The 27,959-nt window shown below is 37.4% G+C and overlaps 2 protein-coding genes across 5 annotated transcripts; one reads left to right on the forward strand and one right to left on the reverse strand.

Annotated features, from left to right (window-relative positions):
- Positions 1 to 152: 152 nt before the first annotated feature.
- On the forward strand, positions 153 to 18,756 carry LOC139962886 (uncharacterized). Of its 2 annotated transcripts, none has more exons than XM_071963285.1 (5): positions 153 to 467; positions 13,737 to 13,885; positions 14,334 to 14,565; positions 14,858 to 14,989; positions 15,582 to 18,756. In XM_071963285.1, exons 1-5 carry the CDS (start codon positions 359 to 361, stop codon positions 16,385 to 16,387), a joined length of 1,428 nt encoding a protein of 475 aa, XP_071819386.1. In that variant the 5' UTR covers positions 153 to 358; the 3' UTR covers positions 16,388 to 18,756. The 2 variants fall into 2 exon arrangements, with proteins under 2 accessions (XP_071819386.1, XP_071819378.1); XM_071963277.1 differs by having other exon boundaries at positions 163 to 467; positions 15,579 to 18,756.
- Positions 14,453 to 27,959, reverse strand: LOC139962902 (proteasome assembly chaperone 4-like). Of its 3 annotated transcripts, none has more exons than XM_071963307.1 (5): positions 27,802 to 27,959; positions 25,983 to 26,173; positions 25,047 to 25,122; positions 22,690 to 22,819; positions 14,453 to 14,587 (listed from the first exon to the last, which is right to left on the reverse strand). In XM_071963307.1, exons 2-4 carry the CDS (start codon positions 26,166 to 26,168, stop codon positions 22,701 to 22,703), a joined length of 381 nt encoding a protein of 126 aa, XP_071819408.1. In that variant the 5' UTR covers positions 26,169 to 26,173; positions 27,802 to 27,959; the 3' UTR covers positions 14,453 to 14,587; positions 22,690 to 22,700. The 3 variants fall into 3 exon arrangements, with proteins under 3 accessions (XP_071819408.1, XP_071819399.1, XP_071819416.1); XM_071963298.1 differs by having other exon boundaries at positions 14,458 to 14,595; XM_071963315.1 differs by lacking the exon at positions 14,453 to 14,587 and adding an exon at positions 15,002 to 15,326.

Below are 27,959 nucleotides of genomic sequence, written 5' to 3' on the forward strand. Positions count from 1 at the left end.
GCCCGACCCGACGGAAATCCCTTTTCTAGCCAGTGGTGGGGGGGGGGTGTGATGCAACCCTGAAGGTGCCATGCATAATCATTTTACAGTTTAAAAGTTAAAACAACAACTAAACACTCTGCCTAAACAAATATTTGGGTTTACTTTCAGTTGCTTTTATCTTTAACCTTTGTATCAACAGAGTTCTAAGGCCTATAGCTCTCCTTGCTTGACGATTCTTCTCGCATTTAAAACAATCTCGTCATTGCAAATAGCAAAACCAAGAAGCCACATGCTGTTTGATGTACACACATGCAAGGCAATGTCTTTTGGAGACATTTATGTTTTTATATGGAAGGAACAGTAAGCTGGCGACCAAATGAAGGCAATGTTTTCTACATTCCGGGAGTCGTGTTCCTGCTTCTCGGTGCAGAGTTCGTGTGCTGTAATCGTTTTCCTGTTATTCGCAGAGGCTACTCGCGCTACTGGTATGTATAAAGTTACGTGTAACGGTGTTTGCTTAAAGCCAATAGGTCTATAGGCATAGAGATGAGGTACATGTTAGCAGTAATTAACCTCGTAGTACCTGGTGTGGACAAAACAATATTTCATGTACGTCAATCGAGGTAAGGGCTAGGATGACAAATGTTGCGAAATAATCCAAATCTTTTTTCATAGTATCTAAGCTATTGATTCTGCATACTTTATCAAGCCCCCCCCCCCCCCACCCCATTAAAAAAAGGAGAAAACATCAAAAATCCATCAATCTCTGGTGAAGGAATATGTGGCCAGGGTTTCATCTCTCCCCTGCTAGGTTATTTCCAACAAGTATACTGGCCATTTAAGCCCCCCCCCCTCCCCTCTCTCTCTATCTCCAAACCGCTAACATGCACAGACAACTTATTACTAAATAATTAGATAAATGAAGAAACCAACCCAATTAATGCATAGCGTGGACCTCTCTAGACAGCTCAATTACTAAGACATAACCGTGAACACTTTGAATATTATGTTGGCTTCGAATGAGTCTGTTATTTTTCGTGGTATTCTCGTCTAACATTCTCGACTAACAACACAATTTCATAAATTTGTGGTCTGGATCTAGAGGTGAAACAATCAGTTATTTCCAGCTGTTTATTCTGTTATTCAGCTGTTTATGTTGTGGTAATGTCTGTTTATATATCATTACTAGGTTTTCCAATTCGTCATTTCAATTTGTCAGACGACTTATTCATGTATATGAGAGTGGAATATTGAGTCTCAATTTATTTGTTGAATCACATTTGTGGCAAAAGACGGAGACCCCCCTTTTCCCTTTCTCCTAGGGGGTAGAGGACATCAATGCCCTCCTCTGGACTTTTAAAGATTAATACCAATGACACATTAAAGTTGACGGTGCAACGCAACTACGCATAAGTCAGTTATGATCAGGAAAACATGTGAGCAAGCAGGCTAGGAATCATGAAATATATATAGGCATCATTCACGGACAGAAAATTGTTGTATTTGATCAACATCATACTGTACATGTATTACTAACATGGACCATAAATGTTACACGACGAATCAATTAATCGGAAATGAAAGATTAGTTTGAATATTGTTAATAGTGATTTAGCAATCGAGGTTTATCTTTGGCGAACAAAAATGTACAGGAAGTTAAAAGTGTCAAAGAAGAATTTAAGCAAGAATTTTTCTGAGAAGCTATTGTTATTGAAAGAATGACAATAAATGTCAGCTGAGAAAGGTTAAAGTCTTGAAACGCTGCTTCCAAATTTAATGCTCTTTAAACGTTCGCCGAATTTGACACTGAAAAACATACCATCAAATAGTAATGAATTACTATTCTTTGGTTTCTAGACTCTCGGATTCCCTTAATTGTAAAAGCTTCACATTGTGCTACAATGAAACTAATGAACGGAAGAGAATTAAAACACATGATAAGATTAATTAAAGCAATGTACAAACATCCGTCTCACTAAATAGTAAAACAATTTAATGAATGATTGTCGGCTCTACAGTCCTTATACCAACCAAGGAGGTATATGTAAAAGTAGAGGGGTGCAACCAAGTGGAACAGGGTCAACTCAAAAACACCCGGTTTCATTTATTAGAAGGGCCCCTTTTGCTTATATAAGTACGCACTTCTCCAGAATTTTAATTGAAAAGTGTCGTGTTACTGAAAAATGAAACATATCCAAAACCACGAGTCCTTCTGCCTCTCCAATCCCCCGTCCCCTTCTTCCCCCCCCCTCCTCCAGCCGCTCCAATCCCCCGTCCCCTTCTCCCCCCTCCTCCTCCGCTCGAACCCTCTTCCGTCGCCACTGTATAAAAGTATGTCAAATTACTTAGACCTTCGTATCGTGACAATTTTAATTGTAAGTTAGAAACAGGAAAATGTTGTGTACGATATCTATTTTACTGAAAGAGTATATAAATAAGCATATTCAGTAGATTTTGATGAGAAAGTTGTCCCTACATGCGCATACCCGAAAATTAAATCTGAGCTTACAAAATTAAGTGGGACTGGTTTTCTTGGTTGGGTAGTATTAAAATCAGGTGATGGGTAGACTTTACTATTTTAAAGGTTTTTAAGTAGAGACAAAGCAGACATTTCTTTGTTATTTTGTTGTGATTAACACAGAAAAGCTTATATCATGGGTTGGGTTGCTTTCAAATCAGTCAGCACTTAGCCTAGTCTTGCCTAGAGCAGCGGTCGGAAATTTTGTTTGGCCATGACCCAGCCAAATTTTTTTCGCATACTATACCGCAACCTATTGATCATCAAAAGCCCAGCCCCTCCCAACTGGCCAAGTTTATCATTAGAATGCGACTGGAATATTGCTGCTAATGCAAAAGGTGGTCTGCTTCATTGCCACAAGTTCTTCGATCTTAGCTTGAAGCCGCTACAATGCAATAGTGTGATCGATACCCAGTTAACAGTTTACTAACTTTGTCGAATATAACGCGAAAAGGGAAAAATTGTTAACATTGGCGTCAATTGTAGCAACAACCATGTAAATTTCGATAACAATTCGCAAGCCAAGCACCATACTTTTATATGAACATGCGTAGATCATAATGTATCTTTAACACGATGCAGCATATGCGACCTCAACATTTAGTTAGTTAAAAATAAAGTTTACAGTAAAAAAGATTAGACTTCGAAGAACTGTTGCAAATACCTTTCAAATTAGATAATTGTAATCAGTGTGATAAGTTAAAGTGGAGTGAGATGTGACAGTAGGATAGGACGGAAGTCTCCTCAAAAGACGACAAGCTCGGAACTTTTGGTAAACATCTCAGCAATGCAAAAAACTGCTATAATGAACCACTGCATAACAATCAAATATAATACAATGCATTGTATCCACCCACCGCTCATACAATATTCGGCATAATGAATTCGATATGTTGGCATCTCTAAGATAAAACACTATGGGTATAGCGTGTCTGCACGTCAATATGAATATAGTTGCATGAAACATGAAAGGATATTTCCAGCCCTAACATACTAGTGCATATTTATAACATACAGAAGGAGCCTGTAAGTATACTTAAACACAGGAATCGCAATACTTGGCACTAAAGTTAGATATTTGGACCGATACACCTACATTTAATTCTGTTTTGGTTCAAACCTCGACGGGGCCCCATCTCCCTCACACCAGGTGGTTGTCATGAGTCGAATGAGGTAGTGACGACAACAGAGCCAATCCTCACTGTCCTTCAAGAAATGTTTCAAGTTTGTAAACATGTACAAAATTAACAAGATGGAGGACAAGTAATTTGGACGCGTGTGTATGGGCATTAAACATACAGGAAAGAGAAGGAAATGAACCATTAATACATGTGTGTTAGGAAAGGAGGGAGGGGTTTGGGGGGTTCGGACCTCACCCCCTTCCCCTGACAATAATTACCGAATCATTTCCATGTTTAAATATTTTGATCGTTCAAATGACTTTAAATTTACTTTCGTAATGTAATTGAACGGATCACTATAAGTAGCATATTACTATTATACTTCCTTTATTGTTTCCCAGCTTTATTCTGCTGGTTGTCAGGAATACCTTCGACTGCATGAGCACATTCCATCGGCTACACAGAAAATTGTGTACACTGAAAGCTTTACATTTTACAATAAAGTAATGCAACGTATAATGATACATCCCCGAAATATATGGATAAATCATTAAATTGTTGTAGGTGTTACAGACTAAAAGGAGATCACCCTACATAAAATAATATAACAAATAAAATTAAAATAAAAAACTTCGTAAGGCAGCTAATTTGGAATTACAAATCTTTTATACAAACTTAGCCTACCTTTTCCGGGAATTTATGAGCAACGTAGTTACATTCTGCCTCAACATATGTATCTTTAATCTACCACGTGACCAGTATCTGGTGATTTCTTTACCAGTAGAGTGCACATACCCTAGCTTCCTCCAGGGTTATTTAGATTATAATGTGATTGCTTTCTCTAAAAGCTTGGTCGTATCTAACAACATTAAGAAAATGATTATAGGTCTACTGACGTAGTCAAATGCCATGTTTTCTTTTACTAATGTTATTAGTAAGCTGTGGTCTATAATTAAAACAAATCGAAGCCCCTCTCCTCTTAAAAATCTCTTTTTATGCATATGCACGGTTATTATATGCGTTTTGTTAGTAAAGCTATTTCAAACATAAATGAACAAATGATGTCAGGAGGAATAGACACCCGCTAAGGGTCAAAACCTGTGACCATGAACTACTGAGCTCAGAGTCATAATTAAGTCACAAAAATGTTGGAAAACAATTGGTTTTCGGTGGATTTGGCATAATTACTGTCAGATTGTTACCTTCGTGAGGCGGTTAAACTTTTATCTTGAAATCCGATGCAGTTTCACCATAGGTTAGACTTTATGTCAGTTTACGAAGAGCGTAAACATTTTTTTTTTAAAGGGTAGGGTTGTTGAATTCCCATATGAATAGTACTGATTTATGAAGAAATGTCAAAACGAATCTTTGTGAATCCAATATATCATGACATACTTATTGCAAAGTTTCATCTTCCAAAAAAAATCTATGCGGGTGTTTTACTTACTGCAGTCGTGATGAGGAATACTCGTTAGTTGGTAGGTAAACCAATCGAACCTGCCAAGTTGGTGAGACTGTTGTCGTGTCCTTGTGAAAATTGAAATCATTTTATTCATATTCTTGCAATACTAACTGTTCAATAGAGCTCTTTCAACTTTATCTATCTATATCTCACGGAAAATGCTCAATATTCTCGCGAATGTCTGGAATAAGTTTTATAAATCATACAAACTTAAATGACTTCAGCTTCTAGTTAGTCCAGGTCTAAATGCGGACGTTGATGTAGTCTATATGGTTTCAGAAATGATTAAGCATCTGACAAGTCTTTTTGTTTTAATCGCATATTAATAATAAATCTTACTTTAATATCTCAGTTAAACCTGATCGTATTATCTTAGTCGCATGTAAACCATAGTTATAATACCTTGGACAAATCTTGTTTAATGGCATATAACCAGAGAATGTGTCCTTGACAAATATTTAAAGCAATGCAAACATGTTACTCGTGAGATGCTGCTTTAACGAGTCTCGTGTTTGCCTAGTCTGCAATGGCGATTTTATTAGACGGAGACAGAAAACCTAACCATCGTCTACAGCAGGGTTTCCCTAACTTTATCCCCCCCCCCCTCCCTCCACGGACCTCCGTTGTCAGAGTTGTCCACGAACCCCCAACTTTTCGAGACAGGATCTGAGTCATTATTTTACTAAAATACGCATAACAGTGCTTCGTAAAAGATCAAGTTCATAGTGTAATATTGTCCATGTACGTTGCGTACACCAACTTCACTAAAGCCAAGCGGCCTGTTTCATAATTCAGTTATTTATCACATAAATAACTGTACGGTACTAGCATGGCAACATATGCGTATGGAACGAGAAAATAGTAGATTACTAAATTATACGATATATCAGATTTTAGTTCAACAAAAAGTACTCTAGTTTTGACTTTCAGAAACGTCTTACGAACCCCCTGGGATGGACTCACGCACCCCCTGGAGTTCATGCAACCCAGTTATGGAACCCCTGGTCTACAGCTTATATTACAAACACCTTTATGAAGAACAATTCCCTCAAAAAGCTAAGGAATATCATTTTTTTGCGTTTGGGAGATATCGATCGTAGTTTAAAATTAATGCATGGTAGCAGTTTTATATATATGCCATGTAATAGTGCCACTAGGATCGGAAACCTTTTACTTTCTCTATATTTCTCTTTTCATATTCCAATGTAAAATGTTAACATGGTTGACATAGTAACCAATGTCATTATTAGGTCATGTTCAGCGCTTCAACTCAAATATTTTAGATTCAAAATTCGCAAAACTCATCTCTATGAAAGAAAATAAACTTGTAATAAATAAAGAAATACAAGAAAAACTGAAACACATGTGGCTCGATGATGTCATATTTAGACTTGATTAAGTCTTCAGCCCTGTGTGGGGAGAAACATTAAATCTATTTATATATATCTCCAAAATGGAATTATAGAATCCCTTAGCTGTTTGTTCGGGGAAGTTGTTCATGACAGTTATGCCTATCACAAATACCAATAATGATAGATGGGTTTGTGTCTCCTTGGCTGTGGAGGTGGGGAGGGAGGGTGGGGTTACGGGAGGGGGGGTGGGGAGTTGTTCATGACAGTTATCCCATATCACAAATACCAATATTGATAGGTGGGTTTGTGTCTCCTTGGCTGTGGAGGTTGGCAGGGAAGGTGGGGTTACGGGAGGGGGTGGTGAGTTGTTCATGACAGTTATCCCTATCACAAATACCAATAAAGGTTCGAATAGTTTGTGTCTCCTTTGTAAAACGAGCATCCGAATATTTTAGCGGGAATATTTCAAGACTCAAAAGGTGGAAGTATTCTGCATGGACCGACAGTTTTGCAATAGTCGCTTGATATGGGTCAGTGATTTCTTGATAAAGAGAAGAAAGATTTTTATACACGCAAAAAAATGGAGTGTTGAATTTTAACACTTTCCAGGTGTAGCCGTTCACCCTACACCTGAAGGGTTACTCTGACCCTGAGTAGGGTTACATAATTTATGTAGCGTGAATTTGTTAACACCTGCAGAAGTGTACTTTCAGTTCGAGTATTCTGATTGGTCAAACCTCCCGTCAGCTGGATTCTTAGTGTAAGTACCACCGTACCGTGAACATCTATTTACCGTACCTAGCAATACTTGTACCAGTTTGTCGACATTTATCGTTACTAAATGTACTATAGTAACCACAGCCATATATACGTTCAAGCCACAAAACGTTACGTACTCAGTGTGCGATAACGAGCTACAATGGCATGAAAATGACGTTATAGGAGACTGGGGCCTGGAAGAATTGATTGAAAAATTCGAAGGTATGTTTTGATATGATGTAAGTGTACGTGACAAGAACGAGATATGCTTAGAGACCCACGACTAAGCTGGGTAGACGAATGCATTTGAATCGCTTGCGTTACGTAGACCTAACGTTAAAGTCATACTATAAGTTAATATAATAGGCTAGCTGCTGTTTGTCATAGTCAACTCATTATTGTCAACGAATCAGTGTAGCCTACATACAAGTAAACATTAAACGGAATTGCCTTCGGACGGACGGAGGACTTTGGTCTAGGCCTTTATTGTAATCTAGTGCATTCTATTCCTTTTTGTGCGTTAACCGTAACTTCGTATACACTGCGAGTCACTTTTTTAAGTAGTACTACTAGGCCTACTAGGCCTAGGCCTAGTACTAGTAGTAGTAGGGTATACTTAGGCTATTTCAAGACAATGCATTTTAAATAGCATCGGGCATGGGCCTATAGAGCACGCTGGTACTATGTTCAATAAGGGATAAACATATATTCATGTAATGCAATATATAATTACCACTAATTGCCATTTTAGCTTGTAAGTTGTAGCAAGTAGGCCGAAGCTGATGTGGATTGGTGATACTTTTAGACCTAGGCCCAACTATAATTTAGCTATCTTATGGAAGTGATCTAGCTGTTATAATTCATATCAATCTACACAATTGCATACAGTGGGAGTGAGCATTGCTTTAAGCATTGTTAACATGATGCATTGGTTATAAAAGTTGCCTTCCTTGTCTGATGAAAGTTTAATGCAAGTTCCTGTTTTGACAAGTAATCACTATAGGCCATCTGGCTTTCTAGATTCAAACGTACTTGAAGAAGTTAGAATCACAACTGATTAAATTGTGGGCATTTTTTTTAGGAATGTTCATGTTTTGTGAGGGGTACATGTAAAAAACTGCTTATGCTCCAAGAAGGTTTTAACACAACTTCATTATGATGGGAATTTTCTTTTCTTTTCTTTGTTGTTACTTAGGAAGCATCAACTTGGAATTCTATTTGCAAAAGATTTCAGAAAGACCTCAGCAATATGTGTAACTTCTTGGAGGAAGCAAAATACACCCCAAGCAGTCATTTGTGATCATCCAGAGACATGCCCTACCCCAGAGGACATTTATGAAGCCATTGATGTTTGCTTCAAATTATTCTACCTGTTAAATCTGAATTATACCAAATTGCAAGTCTCGGTGCCTGGGAATGTTTCCAAAAGTTGTCTACAAGTTGCCTGGTGGTGTGAAACGCAACCAGATTCGAGATTTTTATGCTCACCGTGCCGACAAAAAAGACAAAGTTACTGCAGTTTAGCAGTTGTCATAGACAGAACTCCATGTTTCCTCATCTTACGGATCAGAATGTATGTAAAGTTGTTGCTTATTTGGAATTTTCTTTGGGAAGAGTTTTTTCTTTGTGTTTAATTTGGAATACCAAAGGCACGAGCCAACAACAAAGACAAAGTACCTGCAGTGTAGCAGTCATCATAGACAGTACTCCATGTTTTCTCATCCCACGGATCAGCATATATCTAAAGTTGTTGCTTATTTGAAATTGACTTTGAGAAGAGTTGTTTCTTGCGTTTAATCTGGAATACCAAAAGGCATTTGCCAACAACAAAGACATAGTCACTGTAGTGTAGCAGTCATCATACACAGCACTCCATGTTTTCTCATCCCATGGATCAGAATTTTTCTAAAGTTGTTGCTTATTTGAAATTGACTTTGGGAAGAGTTGTTTCTTTGTCTTTAATCTAGAAACAAAAGGCATGTGCAAAAAAATAAAGACCAAGTAACTGCACTGTAGCATTTGAAAATGTTGGCACTTTTAAGTTGACTTAATTCCACAAGACAATACTTTTATAGCCTAAATTGTTCGTTTTACATTTAATGGGATATAATAAATGGACCTCTGGAATAGGAAGGTAGTAGAGTAGAAAATCCCACATTCTGAATTGTTTGTGTTGTCATTGCTTTTTGCTCTCTCTTAAATGTAACTTTCTGCTGTGAGCGATTCAAACATGCATCCATATTGTTTACCTAATTACTAGGTAATAATTAACCTAAAACCTGTATAAAATATTTACTAAACGGGTGCGATGTAAACTTTTCTGGCAAAATTTTACATAACAGTATTGTATTTGCGTTACATAATAAACATGTAAAACTTTACAAACCAGCAGTTAAATATACATCCAGAAGTATAAACGAGAGAGCACTATTGTGTGTTGAGAGTCCATTAAGTATCATCTTGACACAGATGACAAATGAACACCATATGGTGGTAATTCTACTCACTGAAGCAGAACTTTGACACCCAGAAGGCCAAAAAATGTGCACTAGAGTGTTAATTATACTCCCTGAAGTGCAATTTTGACACCCAGAAGTGCTAACAAATGAACACTTTATGGTGTTAATTTTACTTCCTGAAGTGTCATGTTGACACCCAGAAGTTTTAACAAATGAACACTTTATTGTGTTAATTTTACTCCCTGTAGTGTACCTTCAACACCAGGAAGTGTTATTTTGACACTTGTATGGGTGTTGTTAAGGCAACACTCGCAAAGTGTTATATTATGTTACACTTCTGAAGTGTTAATTTAACCCGGTGGGTGTTGTCCCTAATCCAAACAGGGTGGGGTGTTAAATTCAACACTTTACGATTCAAATTTAACACTTCATTTTTTTGAGTTATAACTGATGAAACAAGTCTGATGTAAATCAAGCGATCCTCGACTAGGGAGTCATTCTAGTATTTTAGCTGAACCTTGTGCACATCGACTCCACTTTCATTTCTGTTGTTCTCAGATTCTGGACGAAATAATAACTAACAGATTTCAAAGCCCACGTGGTTATATGCGTATCTATTACTTAACTTTGTATGGAAAAAGGTACCGTATCCCTTTATAACTGTTTGGGCCTATGCCAATCTTCATGCAGTGTCTGCACTCCTTTCCACTGTATGTGTCCTCTCCCGTCCACAAAGTTATATTGCGTACTTTTACAGAGGGAGTGAGTAATACCATAAAGAACAGCTGTACTTCAACTATTTCCAGTAGTTTCTAAATTTTCCCAAATTGAAGAAATCTTTAAATTTAAGTTTTAGTTCAATTTAACGATATCTCTAGGTTTATCTTATACACATACTAAATTGCTAAACACGAGTACAAAATAACGTGATGATTTTGAAGTGTTAAAATTCTTTTTAAATAGACAAAAGTAAGTTTACATGTACGTAACAATACACGGAAAAAAGGAGAAATCATTCTATACCCGAACTACATAGGCTAACAGGGAACAAGTGAAACACGTGGGGTTCAAGAGAGAAACCCCGTCCCCTTTTACCGACTTCAAACAAATCTTTGAAACAATACGTAATAATTAATCCATTGATATCGCCCGCGACTACCATTTTATTTGTCGACCTGCTCAAAAGTTTAAAGAGATAGTGTCTCATTGGGAGGAACATTAACGGTAAGGTTCAAGCCCTCTTTTCATATGAAAGTTGTTACTTTTCCCTCTAGAAGCAGAAAAATCAGAGAGAGTAGCCGAGGTGATGATGAAGATCCTGGAATATTGTACTATCACTTTACAATATGAATTTAAGTGTGTACAAACGATTAATTAATAATAAATATTGTGCTTTTAATTACCCATAAATTTGTTGCACTTTAAACCTACTGCCATTATTGAACCAACACGATCGCCAGATACAAGGGGGGTTATCACAATGCCAGGAATAAGTAAACGATTATGATAAGTGATATTAAGTAGCAAACAATGCATGGGATATTAATATCGAACACCGGTTAAGTTCGTTATAGGATATATAAACAATAGACTGATATGCACAATGCACCTTCATTCGGCTAACTGATTGAATTTATATTTGTAAATGTATTTCTATTATATATTTATTACTGTTTAGTCAAAGTCAATTCTTAACAGACCATTTCAGTACTGACACTGTACATGAACGTAAAACACGATGGATATATGCTGTAACGTATATCAAGGGGTATATTTTTACTTAGTCCACAATGTCCACAATGTATTCTCGGAGTTTACAGCCAGTAGCTTGATTAATTAGTTTATTCTTGGTAGCTTTATCTGTCATTTTGTTTGATGTAACTCTTGTCCCAGATATGCTCTGATTGTCAATCATTTTAAGATTAAAACGTGTCGATATTTCTTTATGTTTAATCTATTCAACTAGAAGATTAGAATTGATATGAAATTAAAGACCGTATCCCTTCCTGTCATGCTCTTTAGCAGCAAGCTTTCACACACATAAACTCCCACACCCTACCCCCCCCCCCAACCCTACCCCTAAACCATCATCATCATAGTTGCATAGGTTTTACGGGTGTCGTAGAAACTTGGAATTACCGCTTCAAGGCTCAAAATAATCGATTCAAAATTCAAGTTGATTGCCCACTATTTTATTCTCGTTTTCTCTCAAATTAATGTAAATACTTACGGTGTAATAAATTTAAGCTTCTTTGTATCTGCAATTACAATGCCTGTGTGTTTAAAACAGACTTATGATGCTTGCGATTGCATTCTAATGAGAGCTACAAGTCTCCATGTGGCAGCTAAAACCGTAGGCCTGAGCGAGAATAGTATGACGTGCTACTTTAAAATTGTGGTAACTAGTGGAAGTGAAGCATATACCCCTAAAATATTATTATTATAATTATTATTATTATTATTATTTTTAATGAGCAAGTTACTCCGAAGCACAAATCACTAATGAAAGTGACAATTTTCAAGTAACTTCCACTTTACATGTGTGACGTCAGGAAAAAAGAAACACATGGCAATTAAAGTCTTACTCTTCCGGAAGGGTTAATATAAGATCATGTTTAAAACAGATTCGTCGCTTTTGTCTTGATGAAAGAGTCTGAGAAACTGGGGCGTAAACACTTCACATTGATGCCTATAACAAGCTGGTGAATATGTTTCTATATAGGGGAATTAAAGGAGCTTCACACAGTGCATTAATTATGTTCCATACTACTTCTACACAACACGTCGTTTCTTCAATGTTTCCATCACATGTTGTTGCAAAGTCAAGACAACACTTGACTTAACAGATTATCTTGTTAAGTACAAAATAACTATAAAAGTAAACATTGGTAAACATGATAACTTATCAAGGAAAAACTGATTCCGTCCTTTCATGTTGAAGCAGAACTAAGACAACATTTTAAGTTATATATTATCTTGTTTCTTCAGAAGAATTTGCAGAATGGTGGTAAACAGAGATTAAACAATTGTTTAATTAACGGTGGTAAACAAGAGTGCTAATCATATCCGAGTGATTAAATTCATGTTATATACAATTAAATAGCTATAGGCTTCGCGATCCTTTGATTACCATCAGTTAACAATGGTCTAATATTAGCAGTTTAAAGAACGCGGTATCTGTATTTATTTATTTATTTATTCAAGAATGTACATCCCTGGGAAAATCAACATGAAAAAAAGCCAACACAAGAGAATTAATAAATCGCATCACAATTTTACAATAAATTTTTGATACCATAAAATATGAGATAGCCAAAACCACCCAAGAATCCAAACGTTACCAAATATGTAGTACAGCCATATCGCAGCAAATCCGCTCTTTAACTGCCCCATAATATAATTTAGTATATCCATTCAAAACTCAAAATGGAACGTTACGCGCTATTAACACTACAGTGTAGTGACCCCCCCCCCCCCCCCATTTTTTCAACCTCACAAAAATTCACAGCTATTTATACAACCTTGCGTTAACATCTAATTCTAAACCTCACCTAAATTATAATCTTACTGTGCCTCAATATAATATTTGACGTAAAAAATGTACATGATCCCCACACTCTCTATATGGGGTCGGCAGCCCCAGGGGCAATACTGCCGTCTTTATAATATAATAGATCCTCCCCCCCCCCCGTCCCGCATGCATACACACTGTAGTCAACAAATCGACTGTCTTTTAGATAGAGGCAACAAGCGGTCTGCATAAGCCATTGTTAACAGTTTAGATGTAAATTTGCTGTTTCATTACATTTCTATATAACGAAGACATCTCATTTGTTTTCGTAATTATATTTCAATGTTCTTTTTGGCCAGTCACATTATTGGAATTAACAAGACACTGACTTATTCTGTGGTGGTTCGCCTTCTTTTCATAACCCTACGATATTCTGATTACCTCATTTAACCTGTTTTATGGGAAATACTGAACTAGTTATTAGCAAATACTTTCACTTACCTTTCTTGATTTACAACCTAGGAATGTTATTGACTTAACTTCCCTTTTTATTCCTCTTTTTCGGTTTCAAGTTTACATGAATAAACATTGCCATGAGTACGTCACAAACAGCGGAGATCTCATCAAGTCTCAAGATACCCTCTACTACAAACCAGACTACAATTGTGGGATAGTTCTAAATGCAGATCGTAACCATGACAACAGCAGAATACTTCTACAGGTTAGTATTGGATACACTTAATATGCACACACTGTGCTTTTGACAGCAGCATAAAACAATCATATAAGTACAATCCATAGTTGTGGTAGAACATTAAAATGGTGTACTCTCTTTATATTTTCTAAATCATTCTACTGAACTTTGGAAGATTAGGGAATCATCTTCAAGCAGTACCCGAGTTATCAACAACAATCACTCTGCCTCGTAGCAGCCTCCACTTCGGCATGCTCTTCTGGTGATCTGGAAATAACCATGCTGGAGAAAATGTTGGTATCGACGGAGATAGGGGTGGCGCTAAGTAAGTGGGAGGGGGACGGCTAGGGAAATGTAGCACTTGACAGTTGGAAAATTAGTTATGAAAAATGGTTCACATTAAAGACCTTTGAACACTTCCACGTGAATTTTCATGTTTTAACATCCATCATTCTGCTTCTGGCATTATTTACAGATCGATGACGTCAACATCGCGTCAGACTTTGACTGCCAGTCTAGTTTCCTTGAAGTTTCCCCGGTAATGCGGCGATCATCGGAAAGTTCGAGTAGTCTCCGGATTTGTAATAAAACCCAAACGCCAAGCTACATCGTGTCAGAGGGGTCATATCTTAGCCTCCACATGGTTAATAAAGGCACTGGCGTCGGTAGAGGCTTCACCGGTGTATTCGCGGTCATCTTTCCAACCAGTAAGCAAATCTCCTCCATTCACTGTAAAACTGTCAACATGATACATGTATGGTTAATACTCATTTACGCTGTTTAATCATCTTTATACAAGGCATCTAGTTTGATTGAGATAAATAACATCAAGGGTCACGAACATGACACATATATGTCATATCCACCAGTCTTGTAAGAACATAGAATTAATATTTCATTATTTGGTTCACTGATTTAATATGACTTTCTTTTTATCCAAGTAATTTCCACATGTAGCCAAATCCTAAACCATCTTCGTGTTGTTTTATTATTCTGTAGACAAACTCTTATCGTGTCGTGAACCTGACTTCTACCACTGTGCTAATGGATTTTGTATTTATCATGACTTAACGTGTGACACGGTTAACCATTGCGGCGATGATTCTGATGAAGACCTAGAATACTGTCAGGGTAAAATTAAACTTAGATCACTTTAGCACGAAATACTTAAATATTGGGCACCCTAACCAGGCGCAGTAAATTATATGTTGATCCAACTGGTTCTCCTTGCTTGCTATATTGTTCTGTCAACTTTTCCTATTCAGCTCATGATGTTATATTTTATGAGCTATCGGCTGGTGTGTGTTCTACTACGATGAATTCATTCATTCCATTCTTTGTAACAATCTTGTTTCTACCCATATTCTGTGTCATATAGCTCCTTTTGAGTCAGGACAAAGTAACCTCTCGTCCTCGCTTCCTCGCCCCATCTGGAGATTACCATTTGCTTTATAGATTTAGCTTCCAGCTGCATGAAAAGAGAGTGATTTGTAACACCTGTAAATCACCACTACTACGAACACAAGACTGCAGGAGAATTTTTTTTTAAGGGGAGGGGGACATCCTTCTGAGTCGTTCAGAAAGTCTTTGCCACTTACTTGGCGTGTTGTAGTATTGGACCACACAGTTAAAGTTATAAGTGGCGCAGTAAAACTATACTTCTTACTAATGAGGAATGAGTGAATTATGATTTCACATATATTTTGACTTGTCTTTTCAGAAGAAGACGACATAAGATGGATGGACGTCAAGAAGGGCCCAATATCAATTGTGGAGATAGCGTTCACGCTAATCGCTCTTCTTATCATATTTACTGTAATAGGTGTCGTAGTCTCTCACTGCTGCTCAGAATTTGTCCAAAAAAGAAAGAGGGAAGCGGACAGCAATTTTGTAACAGGCAAAACCTTAGGCCTAATGCGACGAAACTCCATTACTGTCCAACAGCCCGGTGCTCGGTTACCTGTGCAAAGGTCCACGTCCATTGATCTATCAGCAAGAAATGCTGCACAAGAGGATTTGAACTACTTGCACAAAATATCCACCTCGGGTTCCGATGACGTTTTTGTAACTTCAAGTGAAGTGGACACACGAAGGAAACTGTCATCATACAGAGAGGTCACAAACAAACGAATAGCGACCAATGTAAATGAAATACAGAAACATACCACACAGCAGCCATACGAGGGACTCAAAGAAAGAACCAGGCGGAAGAACTCCACATCAAAAACTGTCTCTTTCACGATAGGAGATGAAAACGGTAACAATGAGGACACCACAGATGAAAGAGCGGCTTTGTTGGAAGGCATTACAGAAGACACCGAGCTAGAGACACGAACACAAACTGTTTGTGAAAGGTCAGTTTCACTATCAGAAACGGAAAGTAACGAAGAGGGGGCGCTGTCTCTAACGGAGTGTGACCATAGAAAGCAGAGAAGACCGCTACAACGAGAAGCACACATTGAAATATATGAAACAAGCCGGCAACAAAATAGAGGCACACATTCACTCCCCTTAGAAACTGAAATTTGAAGGCCAATATAAATAAAACGTAACTATCGAATCTCAAGTTAGCAATGGACTGAATGGACACTGCTAGCGTCATCATGCATTCAAACAGGGTTTAAATAAGAAAAGAAAAACTCGCTCTTTGCGCGTTTTGTTCGGTCTTCATGTTCTCGCTGATGTAAGTATCAGTCTAAGGGGAAGGGGGTTGAGGGGGAGGGGGGCACATCCCGGGAAGACATCTGTGTCACTTAAGGAATTATGACAATTCATAGGACAGACTCATGCTCGCTGCAGTTTATCGACATCGCTACCAGCTCTACCGTCGGTCATTTCGTTTCTTTTCCTTACTTTTCTCTATTTGTCGTTCTTTTCTTTTCTTTTATCTTTTGACATTTTCTTTCATTTACAAGTCGTTGCAATAGAAAGAAGTCGATTGTGACGCATGACAGGGTAACGTACAAGTACTAAACCGTCATACCAAAGAGTTTTGTAAATAAAATAGAGTCTAAAGTCAAGATGCCACTTGTTTTCCACCTCTTCAATCTATCTCCAGTATATGGTGCTACATGTTACAAAACAAAGCAGGATTTTATTACCTTCTTGTTTTTTAAGTAAAGATCAGATGAACACACATTCTCGCCTTGTTTCAAAAAGTACTTGAGCAATGTGAGTATTACCAAGTTATATTTAGTATTACCAGTACTGGTTGTACTGGTAGTACTACCAGTCTTGGTAGTATTGGTAGTACTACCAGTATTGGTAGTACTTCCAGTATTAGTTAGTATTACCAAGTTATATTTAGTATTAACAGTATTGGTAGTACTACCAGTACTGATAGTACTTCCAGTACTACCACTATTAGTTAGTATTACCAAGTTATATTTTATAAATGAATTGTGGGAACAGTTGGTTGTTCAGAACTGATAATCCAACATTTATTGTACATTATTACAAAAGGCTGTGTCCAATCATATAATTGCACTAGATTTCAATGAACCAACCTTGATAGTTGATAGTTGACAGATACCTGCCTCTCGCTTATAGCAAGTTTATCTTTGCATAATCTGTCGTCTCATAATTTCTCTCAATCACAAAAGGTCAAGCCAGTGATTGAAATCAAATCTTTAACAACAATCACAGACTGAGCTCTACCAGAGTCGCATAAACATGACTTGATCAATTCTGGAATGAGTCATGGAGTATCTCTCTCGTGTTTTTCAGGTCATTCATCTTTTCATACAAACTGATAACTACAAAAATGTAGAGGTTAATGACATATCTAACGACGTTCAGGACACGTCACCACAATATGAATTAATTTTTAACCTTTCCTTCGTATAATCTAAACCACTCTTAAAAGTGACACAAATTAGTGTTCATTGTAAGTATAGTTTGTTAGATGCAAGTGAAGGACTCCCCTCCCAGAGGAGTTGAATGTAAACACAATCAATGGATCAAGTCCATGTATAACTGATGCCAAACAGAAATATTAAGAATTACAGTCAAATGTGTGTATCTATTCATTCAAAAGTTAAAGATGATAAGAATGTCTCTTCCTTTGGTTTGCATTTACATTTCACACTTCCTTTTTACATTCTGACGTTTCTGTATTCAGTTTTTTTTTTTTCATTTTAAAGGGAAGTAATATTAAAACAATCTGCTCAAACAGATTATTTTCCAGGGGCAGAAGTTTATTGTTAAACAAAAATACTGGAACTTTCAGCATTTGGACCAAACCCACATCCCTGGAGCAATTTAATCACAAAGATTTAAATTTCTCAACTTGGATGATATTTTGTAAATGCATCTGGCAACAGCAGTGTGGGTGGTATCAACAATAATAGGAAGTACTGTATAGCCGCATAGACCACTGGTAGGAGCAGTGTGGGTGTGTAGCATAGACCACTGTGACCCACTTTCTGGAGTCAAGAGTTTAGCTATTCGTAACATGTTACACACAATCAACAGAGATAGGGACAAGATTTAATGAGATGGGGTTTTCACGAAACAGTTCAAAATATTTTCCTATCCAAGAAAAAAGACTACATACTGTAGTCTGCTACTAGAATATCCACTTTAAGGAAACGACTCAGAAGAGTCTAGCTGCTAATGGACTGAGTCAGTAAAGACATCATACCTAGAAAGTTACCTTCTTGTCCCATGATGAGCTAATCTTGTTTGCAGTGATTCAAGGATAGATACAATACGTGATTATGTTCTGGTAATATGACTGACGTAAGATCAAACAAGTACAGAGACTATTAATTAAATACTATTCAAGAGGCTACTAGGGAAATAAGCAATATGTGATAATGAAATTATATCCAGTCAAGTGAAATAATGTAATCTTGAAATGTAACAATTATGAGAAACTATTACCAATTATAATCTTACATTTTGTTGTCTTCTTTATTATTTTGCAGTTTCAGTTTTCATTATGTTGTTTATGATGTAGTCTGTTTGTATGTGATGTAGTCTGTTTGTATAGGATGTAGTCTGATAGTATGTGATGTAATCTGCTTGTATGTGATGAAGTCTGTTTGTATGTGATGTAGTCTGTTTGTATATGATGTAGTCTGTTTGTATAGGATGTAGTCTGTTTGTACAGTATGTGATGTAGTCTGTTTGTATGTGATGAAGTCTGTTTGTATATGATGTAGTCTGTTTGTATGTGATGTTGTCTGTTTGTATAGGAATAGTCTGCTTGTATGTGATGTAGTATGTTTGTATGTGGTGAAGTCTGTATGTATGTGATGTCGTCTGTTTGTATATGATGTAGTCTGTTTGTATAGGATGTAGTCTGTTTGTATGTGATGTAGTCTGTTTGTATGTGATGTTGTCTGTTTGTATAGGAATAGTCTGCTTATATGTGATGTAGTATGTTTGTATGTGGTGAAGTCTGTATGTATGTGATGTCGTCTGTTTGTATAGGATGTAGTCTGATTGTATGTGATGTAGTCTGTTTGTATGTGATGTAGTCTGTTTGTATGTGATGTAGCCTGTTTGCAGTCTGTTGCATTAATAACCCCTTGTGGTTAAACTGACCTATCTTCATTAATGAACGACTTGTTATGATATGTGCCATCACAAGGTGATAACGAGTGGACAAGGGCGGCGGAACCGGGGGGGCACAGGGGGCACGTGCCCCCCCACTTTTCCTCAGGTTAAAAATGTGCCCTTTTACTACATAAAAATTGAGGTGTCTCAAGTTAGCAAGAGGCCAGGGAACCAGAATGAACACTCGGGAAGGGCCGTTTCCGGCCATCTGAGGGGTTTGTAAAACCAAAAATTTTCTTGTACGCTCCGCGCCAACTGATGGTGGCGCTCCGCTCAGATAGTTGTGCATACAACTTTGCCAATCCTGGCTACGCCCCTGACTTTAATGAATCTCTGTGGGTCAAACTCAAAGCTCTTTCGAATGGAAAATATTTGTTAAGATATTAACAAGAAATAAACTCTAATTCGGAAGATTCCTACATTAGCAACTAGCATGTTTTCTCCTCATTTTGTCTCAAAAGAAAACTTGTTCCTTGTTTCCCAATTTGCACATTGGATATTGCAGTGCTAGTATGCATATTTTCCTTGAAGGGGGTGGGGGGGGGGCGTTGATGGAGTGATGTGTATACGCAAATAAGATCATACAATAAGAGGTAAAAAGGGTACTTAATATAAGGCTGCATCAGTCCAATCGAATTTCTGCAAAGTGCCCTTTGATGTCGGTGCCCCCCCAGATTTAAAGTGCTTCCGCCGCCCTTGCGAGTGGAGGTGGGTGGGGGGGGGAAGATCGCAGGGGAACAAACCATTGGGCAAATGGAAATGGTTTTGTGTTAGCAGTTTTTAAGATTCACAAAGGTGTGCAGGAAAATCCTCCCAGCCCCACCCTAACCTACCTAAGTCCCAACTGCCACTATCACAGTTCACAATTACAAAGATTGGAATACATGGTTCAGCACTAGCAATATGTACTTAGTTAATAGTCCAGGTTGTTCACTGGTCTTGTTGTACATAAATAGACTACATGGCTTCAAATTAATACAGAGAGGACATAAATGCTATTGTATTTGGCAGACTTTGCCTTTCAATAAAGGGATACGTATGATGTACATACTACAAAACATAGTGTCTACTGCTTCCATGAGATGATGATGATGATGATATTCGAATTGCAATTTTTCAGTACATTAAATCTCTATGAACGGGGGAGAAGATGCTTGACTATGATTTCTGGCCACCTGCTACCATATTACAATCACTCTGCACTTGTTAAAAAGATGGATATGATTGAACTGGACCAATTTAGGAACCACTTCCATACCTTTAAATCAATTACAGGGCTGTAAAGGCTCCTATCAATGTCAAGTTTATATTCAAATCCTACAAATTTAGCACAAAAAACGGAACCAGAAAACAATGACTACCATGGTGGCTTGACCATGAGGAAATGATCCCCTTTATGATATAAAGGGAGCACAAACAAATAAAGTGCTATGTACAAACAAGACACAATGAACCCTTGGGAAGAACTTTACACCTCTTTGGAATATATTTCTACAAATCTTGGGTAACAGCATAGTGCATGATATCAGCATGGCATTTGGTAAAGTGGCATGGCATGAGCTAAAGTTTCTTCTCATTTCTTGACTCTTTAAAGCAGCATTTTGCGTTTGGTTGTCGTTTGGTCGCCGTACAACTGCCATATGGACTGTAAACAAATCAAGCTTGGTGTTGGATTACGTATTGGTCAATGAAGTTCGTAGTGTTTAAATATTCATATTATGGGCGAGGTTAATTGGGATCCCAACGGAAAATATCTTGGAGAAAAACGACGTTGAAAGTTGCAAATTTTTTGACTTTTATGCCACCATTTGAAGTAAGATTTAAATAGATAAGCTAGTTATGTATGTCGTTATGGCATAGTGGAGTCAGTGAGGTTGAGAAATATAATAGAAAAGGACGCAAAATGCTGCCTTAATGAAAAATTTAATTCTACCTTCAATTCTCATAAAAAAAACTTGCATTCAAGTTTCAAAGCAAAGCAGATTTTCTGATATATCACACAAGCAGGAATCAACAAGGTGCATTGAGAAAGCAAAGGAATGCTTAGTTACAACAGGAATCAAACCATTTCCTGTTAATGACAAGTACGATGCTCTATCAAGTGAGTTGACCAGACTTAAACTGTTGGCAAATCCATTTCATTGCTGGTGGATGGGGAGGAGGGGTACCAATCCACTTAATAACTAATGATAGCTGGTGGAGTGGGGAGGAGGGGTACCAATCCACTTAATAACTAATGATAGCTAGTGAAGGGGGTGGAGAGGGGTACCAATACACTTAATAACCAATGATAGCTGGTGGAGAGGGGGAGGAGGGGGACCAATCCACTTAATAACTAATGATAGCTAGTGAAGGTGGTGGGGAGGGGTACTGATTCACTTAATAACCATGATAGCTGATGGAGGGGGGATGGAGGGGTACCAATTCACTTAATAACCAATGATAGCTGGTGTAGGAGGGGAAGGGGGAAGAGGGGTGCCAATCCACTTAATAACCAATGATAGCTGGTAAAGGGGGAGGAGGGGTACCAATCCACTTAATAACTAATGATAGCTGTTGAAGGGGGGGGGGGGGTACCAATCCATCTTATAACCAATGATAGCTGATGGAGGGGGTTGGAGGGGTACCAATTCACTTAATAACCAATGATAGCTGGTATAGGAGGGGAAGGGGGAAGAGGGGTGCCAATCCACTTAATAACCAATGATAGCTGGTAAAGGGGGAGGACGGGTACCAATCCACTTAATAACTAATGATAGCTGTTGAAGGGGGGGGGGTACCAATCCATCTTATAACCAATGATAGCTGATGGAGGGGGTTGGAGGGGTGCCAATCCACTTAATAACCAATGATAGCTGGTAAAGGGGGAGGAGGGGTACCAATCCACTTAATAACTAATGATAGCTGTTGAATGGGGGGGGGGTACCAATCCATCTTATAACCAATGATAGCTGATGGAGGGGGTTGGAGGGGTACCAATCTACTTAATAACCAATGATAGCTGGTGGAGGGGAGAAGGGGTACTAATCCACTAAATAACCAATGATAGCTGGGGAAGAGGGGTACCAATCCACTTAATAACCAATGATAGCTGGTGGAAGGGGGAGGAGGGGTACCATGCCTTAACAACCAATGATAGCTGGTGGTACCAATCCATTTAAGATAAAACCAATGATATCAGTGGGTTGCACATTAACAACATGGAGAGATGTCTAGCTAATGGTATCATCTAGAGTATAGATACTTCCTTCATAGTTAATATTTGTTACCTTTCTTTGCATCAGAACCACTCTGGGTGTTGTTTCATCTCATCATGTACTCTCTTCTCCACCAATGATAGCATCTGCTGGTCACATGGCAGGTTGTAACTCACAAATACTTGCTTCTTGGTGGCCTTGGCTTAAATTCAAGCAAAAGAAGAAAATACAAATTAGTTTACACATTTTCTGTACCTTTAATAGGATACTAGGGATGCACCGGATATCCGGTCCGGCCGGACTATCTGGCCGGATAGTGAGCAATTTTCCGGTTCCGGTACCGGCTGGCTATTTTTCAAAATCCGGCTGGATCTTTTTCAAAATCTGGCCGGATCTTTTTCAAAATCTGGCCTGAATTATTCCTTAAAAAGGTGTTGGTATTAACTTAAATCAATGTATGCTATTTCCAAAAATTAATAAAAACATTCAAAGTAAGGAAAAATTAGATTTAACATGTTTAATTTAATTTTCTCAATGGTCTGACCCACTGTTTCTAAAGATCAACCAAAATAATACAACTGCTGTATGAAGCTATATACAACAAATTCAGTTTGCAGTGAAATCATTTCTTGCAGCCTTCATCAGTTTAATATTGTGCAGTTAAAATAGACCATTCATATACTTATCAGTCACAATACTGTTCCATTGAATTTACTTTCCCACTATTGTTGGCATTCATGTTTTCTCAGAATTTTTATGTGTGAAACAATCTCTTGCTATTTGGGAATGTAAACAAATTTAATTTCCCGCTTTCAGTGTATGTAGTGTTATTACAACAATTAAATCATCTTTTTATTCAGTATAAAGTATGCGATTTGTGAAATGTAGCTTCCCGTTTTAAAACTAAATTTCATAGGTACAGTAGTATGCAGTATTTTTCCAGCAAACAAATTTACATACTGTATCAAGTTTGTGAACAATTATATTTTAGTTATTTTATTAAAGAATGTAGATTAAACCACTTCAAGTCATATTTAATCTCATAAATGGGATCTTAATTTCACCTTCTTTATAATATGCGGATACCTCACCTAAGATTTGCTCCTTGTTTCATACTTCTACTTCTTATTAATGATTTTCTTTCTGTAATGAAAAAATCCGGTTCCAGCCAGATTTTATCCGGCCGGATTTCATGTACTATCCGTCAAAATCCGGTTCCGGCCGGATCCAAAAATTTGGATCCGGTGCATCCCTAACTTAAGATACTCTAGGTGAATTAATAAAAAAAGAAGCATTTTACTAATGATGGCATAACATATCCTCAGTATCCTGGTGAAATCTGTGCATTGCTTAAAGACATAACAACATTTTGAAGTTGAAATGTCTTGTACCAAATGTAAAGTGGAAGCAAATGGGTGTAGAACACTCACAAATTTGTTTTATCTTTGACTTAAAAATGTGTATCCAAGTTTCTCCTTCAATATGCATTCTCTCCTGTACAGTCAATGGGGGTATTGTTAAGTTTACATCCAGTAACATCAACTGGACATCAGTACATGAGACAAACAAAAGGCGAGGTCATAAACTGATTCATTAGAACTCAAAGCAAAATACTATAAAGAGAATCCTCATCTGGAAATCTCACACAAACTGATTAATATAGAAAAAATTATATATAGGGACATTAATAACTCTTTTAAGATATAAGTGCCTCACTTTGTCCTCAAGACCATAGACATAATATTGAAGCCAAAAGCTAGACCACTTACTTCAATTAGGAGATGCGGAAAAACATGTTACAACCATGGAGGGTCATATGACAAGTTCCCGGTAGCACTTAAAACTTATCATACTCCCTGTGTATTCATTCTATTAGCAACTAATGTCACAATCATTTCAGATTTATGTATATATTTTGATGTATGTTGACAATCAAATTCAGAGATTTGGTTGTCGACTACAAAATATCTTGGTCCTTCCAGGGTACCACTTCAAGAGAAAGGTTCCAGTTTTTGTGAAAAAAACTTACTTCAGTTAAACCGATTCAGGCTATGAATGGGCAAGTACAGTGATGGTATTATCTATGTACTAACAACAGTTTCTCCTGAATGGAGTTTTATTGCTTGTAATTGCAATTACTTTACTTTTAAGACAAAGGGCAGTTGCCTAGGGTATATGTACAGTATATGCATATTACATCAATCTAAATTTCAGTATTGTGTATATTAGCAATTAAAACAGTGTGATATTACAGTGGCAGAGTGGAGTTGCATTTTACATTTGCTTTAATCAATTACTTTTTGCCTTCAGCTGTCTTGGAAATTTATTTGCAGTTCATGTAATGTTCAAATGTCTGTGCCTTTTAAAGCCTAAAGATAACACTACATCTACATTTACATTTTTAACAATTACAGCATATAATAACTAACCTAGTTTCTTGGCTAAGGCTGTAGACAGTATGTCAACATTCTCACCAAACAGGGATGCAGAACTTGGATCACTTTCCTGTAAAATAATAACAGTTTTATATAAAGTAACATTCTCTTACCTTAACATTGCAAGAACATTATTATTTTTAAACACACATTTTCAGGTCTACCATCTTCAAGTTGCACCACCACCCAGTAAAGCAGATGTTTTGAACATACAGCAATATTAAAGTGTACATTATTTTCTTTGTGTAGCTGAAGCACTGAATAAGTGAGTCATACAGGTCAAAACTGCTCTGACTGGCTGTAATATGATGTATTTTTCTTTCAAGCAAATATAACAGAAATACCTAATACTATTAATTAAATGAGATTATGCCCCACAAAATGAAACTTCAAAGGCAAAACATTTTTGTCTTTCCTGCAACAATTGAGTAATAAAATTGCCAAGCTTCTACTACTTTCATCATGTGGGATAACCTACTGTACAGCAGGGGTTCAATAACTGGGGTGCACGAACCCCAAGGGGGTGCGTGAGTCCATCCCAGGGGATTCGTGAGACGTTTCTGAAAGTCAAAACTAGAGTACTTTTTGTTGAACTAAAATCTGATATATCATATATTTGGTAATGTACAAAAGTCATACCTATCGACAAACTCTTTTCGCGTTCCATACGCATATGTTGCTATAGTAGTACCCTAAAGTTCATGTGATAAATAACTGAATTATGAAACAGACACAGGCTGTTACAGTATAATAATGACTCAGATCGTGTCTCGAAAAGTTGGGGGTTCGTGGACAACTCTGACATCCACAGGGGGTTTGTGGGGTGATAAAGTTAGGGAAACCCTGACCTACAGATATTAGCCCTTAAATAACAGCCATTACATAAAACACCTCATGTGCCAGCACTTATCCATACAGATCGATACTCACTATATTAGTTGTCATAGCAACTGCAAGACCCTCCATTTTGGCAGCAGCTGAACCTATCCAAACGAAGAAACTTTCCTTCATTTTCAAAACCTGAAAGTGAACTTCTTGATCAAGTAGGTTATCCACAAAGTTATTCACGTCAAATGAACAATCAGCAGTGGTGTTAATTTCATTAATTGAGGCCATTATTCCTGCATTGTAGAGTAAAAGAAACATTGGACTCTCAATTGAGACTCACTGTATGACATAACATTCATAATCTCACATTACTTAAGTACACCGTAAGCCTTTCAATGTGTAATTTCTTTTAATGAAATTTCATTGAACATGGGATTTTTCATCCTGAATGTTGTTCTAATGATAGACAATTTGCCTGATACAATCACTCTTTTTTTTACTTGTGCATGTAGGCAAATGCATAAAATATATACAGGGCAGAATTTGCTGCTCAAAGCTTCACAAGGAGCTTTCTGTACAATGGGTTATGGAGTATGCTAATTTATTTGTAGACAGCTTGTTGTTCAAGAGAAATCAAGTGAAATCAACATGAAAGTGTCATTTCTTCATTCTTTAAATTGGACACAAACAAATAAGTCTAGCTGTTTAAAGTAAATGTATCCCTTTTAAGTTAGGCTAAGTACTTTCCCTATGGTCAAACATGAAATAACCAATGATGAGTCATAGTAGGTCCCTCGACTATAGCCTAAATATATACTGTGGGGAATTATGTACGAAGGCCACACAGTATAAACGTTTGATGCTGGCATGGACTAATTCATCTACCGCTAGGCTAAACCATTTAAGATTAATCTACCTGTTTTACAATAAAAATGCTTAATTCTGGGCAATTTGGGTCCATTAGAGTTTTCTGGCATATGTTTCAGAGAGTTGATGATGAGTTCAAAAAAACGATGAATATTTGTGAAGTTTGTTTAAGGGTGTGAAGACTCGCGCAAAAAGAAACTTCGAATGCCGGTAATCTGACCTAGTTTCGAATAAGGTGTAACAGAAGTGTTAAACACCACCATCGATTGCGAAAATACACACACAAAGCTTGCTACCATCGGTAATTAGACACTATTGTATAGTCAGTACATACAGCTGCGGTCAATACACACAGCACAGTGTACAAACAATACAGTGATGGACATCTCAGGTCTAGCTAAAGATAACAAGGTATCACGTTTCATCACTGTACTGTCTGCATTTTGTAGCGACACAAACAAAACGTCACTTGCAAGCAACGGAAAGTTAACTTTTTCACATGACTGCACGCGGTTTGGGGCGAGTCTTCAATGCCTTTAACACCCACTTTGAGATTGGTTTTCTCAGACTTTATTCAACTTCAATGTTGGTTGACCAGATTTACTACTCAGTATCACTAATCAGTTGTTATATCAAAACACAGGCAAAAGGTACTCATATGCCAGCTTCAAATCTTTCCTTCCATATATTACTGTGGCTATGGTTGGGAGGGCCTTATGACCTGTGGTTGCAGATGTATACTGTCACATGCATCAAGTATGCTGGTTAGGTTTCACTAATCTGCAATATGCTAGCAGTGCAACGTGACTTCGTACTTTATCCTTGTGAATGTTGCACGTTATAGCGGCAAATCGAAAACCTTATTGTTGGTCTAGACTATACACAATATACATGAAAAGAGCGTTTCGCAAAACCACATCTGACGCCTGACTCAGGCCTACTTTACACAGTACATTACTGATACCGGTTATGCTACACTTTTACTAGCCTATGGTAAATTTGCGGTACACAGTAAATCACTGCTATAAATTCAATATGAGTTAAGAATTTTTACCCTTATCGTTAACAAATTTGTATCGCGAGGATTGTTGACTTTTTCTCCACCAATTAGCCTATAGAGATTGACTGCTACCGTCACTAGTATTGACATCTGAAGGCGATTTATATGTACGCCGACGGTATCCTGCAACGAGGTAAATGATTCATTTACCT

Source organism: Apostichopus japonicus, chromosome 3 (genome assembly GCF_037975245.1).
Source record: "Apostichopus japonicus isolate 1M-3 chromosome 3, ASM3797524v1, whole genome shotgun sequence".
NCBI classification, from domain to species: Eukaryota; Metazoa; Echinodermata; class Holothuroidea; order Aspidochirotida; family Stichopodidae; genus Apostichopus; species Apostichopus japonicus.

Coding starts and splice junctions, on each gene's coding strand:
- LOC139962902 (XM_071963307.1), bottom strand. CDS start 26,168: ATGGCCTCAATTAATGAAATTAACACCACTGCTGATTGTTCATTTGAC. Junction 25,123..25,982: donor TTGCTATGACAACTAATATA/GTGAGTATCGAT, acceptor ATTATTTTACAG/GAAAGTGATCCAAGTTCTGC. Junction 22,820..25,046: donor AGCCTTAGCCAAGAAACTAG/GTTAGTTATTAT, acceptor CTTGAATTTAAG/CCAAGGCCACCAAGAAGCAA.
- LOC139962886 (XM_071963277.1), top strand. CDS start 359: ATGAAGGCAATGTTTTCTACATTCCGGGAGTCGTGTTCCTGCTTCTCG. Junction 468..13,736: donor AGAGGCTACTCGCGCTACTG/GTATGTATAAAG, acceptor TTCGGTTTCAAG/TTTACATGAATAAACATTGC. Junction 13,886..14,333: donor ACAGCAGAATACTTCTACAG/GTTAGTATTGGA, acceptor CATTATTTACAG/ATCGATGACGTCAACATCGC.